Source organism: Engraulis encrasicolus, chromosome 3 (genome assembly GCF_034702125.1).
Source record: "Engraulis encrasicolus isolate BLACKSEA-1 chromosome 3, IST_EnEncr_1.0, whole genome shotgun sequence".
Classification (NCBI taxonomy): Eukaryota; Metazoa; Chordata; class Actinopteri; order Clupeiformes; family Engraulidae; genus Engraulis; species Engraulis encrasicolus.
This window is the reverse complement of record NC_085859.1, coordinates 17,509,047-17,511,546: the sequence shown is the minus strand read 5'-3', so window position 1 is coordinate 17,511,546 and position 2,500 is coordinate 17,509,047. Positions and strand designations below refer to the sequence as shown.

The 2,500-nt window shown below is 51.2% G+C and overlaps 1 protein-coding gene across 1 annotated transcript in view; it reads left to right on the top strand.

Annotated features, from left to right (window-relative positions):
- ntrk2a (neurotrophic tyrosine kinase, receptor, type 2a) overlaps positions 1–2,500 on the top strand; it is a 102,527-nt gene that overhangs the window by 84,213 nt on the left and 15,814 nt on the right. Inside the window, exon 22 of the mRNA XM_063193467.1 lies at positions 2,100–2,285. Coding sequence (XP_063049537.1) covers positions 2,100–2,285 — 186 coding nt within the window. The remainder of the gene's footprint in view (positions 1–2,099; positions 2,286–2,500) is intronic.

The following is a 2,500-nucleotide window of genomic DNA, read 5'->3' as shown; positions in this document are numbered from 1 at the left end:
AGAAAACACAGCATATTCAACTGTACCGCTGACAGCTTTGGCTGGGCCCAGGACAAAGACACCTGAAAGTGTCCCAAACCCAATCAATAGCCTACAATGTAATGAGGACCCAATTCTGGGCCCCCTCTCTCTCCCGGGACAAGTGACCCCTTTGTCCCCCCCCCCCCCCCCCCCCCCCCCCCTCCCCCCCTCCCCCCACCCCCCGGACCCCCCCCCCCCCCCCCCCCCTATCATTCTGTAACATGCATAGCATTGCACATCTTTGTTTTTTTTCAAAGTATTTTTTGGGGGCTTCCGGCCTTTGTTATTACAGGACAGTAGAGAACAGACAGGAAATGATCGGGAGAGAGAGATGCGGGAGGGCCGGGAAATGACCCCGATAGGACTCGAACAGGGGTCCCCATGGGCATGCAAGCCCAAATGTGGGGGGCTTCGCGCACTGCGCCACGGTATCCCCGTAGCGTTGCACATCTGATGCGATTCACTACACTACAGTACACGAGATCAGAGCGCCAAGTCAGGCGTAATTAAGAGCATGACTCCAATTAAAGTCAGGGGGTATTCAGATGATCACATTGCAGCCTAATTACTGTAATACCAAGTCACAATCAACTTTAATTATTATTCTTAACCATAATTAAAAGACTGCTTCGCTGCAGTCATCACTAATTTTGCCCACGCCCAAAAAAGTCAACTGCATCAGCATTCCCTTAGCCTATGTTGTAGTCATGCATGTTCCTCGGCCCGTCTGGCTGCTTTATTGTCTGTCTGTCTGTCTGTCTGTCTGTCTGTCTGTCTGTCTGTCTGTCTGTCTGTCTGTCTGTCTGTCTGTCTGTCTGTCTGTCTGTCTGTCTGTCTGTCTGTCTGTCTGTCTCTTCATCTGTTTGTCAAAGTCCATATCTGTATTTGTTCTCTCTCTCACTCTATCTAGCTATCTAGTTATCATATATACTGTATTTACAGGATCTGGTTACCGGTCTGCTTTATCTGTATGTCTGCTTACCAATCTATCTGTCTTTCCGTCTTTCTGTCAGTTGCCCAGTCAGTTATTCAGTCAGTGTTTATGTGTCTGTCTGTCTGCCTGTCTGTCTGTCTGTCTTTCTACCAAGATATCTCTCTGTCTCTCTTTCTGTCATTTGGCTGACTTTCAGTCAGTCTGTTTGCTTCTCCCTGTCTGTCTGTCTGTCTGTCTGTCTGTCTGTCTCTCTGTCTGTCCGTCCACCTCTTATGCTCCTCATCCTCTCCTCTTCCTCCTCCTACTCCCTCCTGTATTTCTTATGCTCCTCAACCTCATCCTCCTCTTCCTCCTCCTGTATCTTTTATGCTCCTCCTCCTCTCACTCCACTTCCTCCTCTTCCTCCTCCTGTATCTTTTATGCTCCTCATCCTCTCCTCTTCCTCCTCCTGCTCCCTCCTGTATTTCTTATGCTCCTCAACCTCATCCTCCTCTTCCTCCTCCTGTATCTTTTATGCTCCTCCTCCTCTCACTCCACTTCCTCCTCCTGTTCCATTATGCTACTTTCCCCTCCTCTCCTCCTCATCCTCTCCTCTTCTGCCTCCTCCAGGCTCCTCATCATCCTCTCCTCTTCCTCATCCTCCTCTTCCTCCTCATCCTCTCTCTCTTCTTCCTCCCCTCTCTCTCCTCGTCCTCCTCATCCTCTCCTCCTCATCCTCTCCTCTTCTGCCTCCTCCAGGCTCCTCATCATCCTCTCCTCTTCCTCATCCTCCTCTTCCTCCTCATCCTCCTTTCCTCTCCTCTCCTCTTCCTCCTCCTGCTCTCTTCCGTAGGCCCGTCGTCTTTGATCAGCACGGATGACGAATGTGCCAGTCCCCTGCAAAGGGGGTATAGTATGTCTGTGTGAGGCTGGTGTAACGGTATGACTTAATCTGTGTGTGTGTGTGTGTGTGTGTGTGTGTGTGTGTGTGTGTGTGTGTGTGTGTGTGTGTGTGTGTGCGTGCGTGTGTTTGTGTGTCCGTGTGTGTGTGTGTGCGTGTGTGTGTGTCCGTGTGTGTGTGTGTGTGTGCGTGCGTGCGTGTGTGCGTGTGCGCATGTGTGTGCGTGTGTGTGTGTGTGCGTGTGTGTCCTGCTCCCTCCCGCAGGCCCGTCGTCGGTGATCAGCACGGATGACGAGTGCGCCAGCCCCCTGCGGAGAAGCCCCCACTCCTCCTCCGATATGGGCTCCACGCCCCCCTCCATCACCTTCGACCTCCCCCAGATCAAGAACCACCCCCCTTTCATCGAGAACCCCCAGTATTTCAGACAAGACACCTGTAAGACCGACGCCTGTATGTTTACGTTGCTGTACAGTACATCTCTCTTTCACTCTCTTTCTCTCTCTCTCTCTCTCTCTCTCTCTCTCTCTCTCTCTCTCTCTCTCTCTCTCTCTCTCTCTCTCTCTCTCTCTCTCTGTACATTTACACATCTCCCTATATTTCAGTACTTCAGAACCTACAACAAGACCGACGCCTGTATCTTTATTTTGCTGTACATCTCTCTTTCA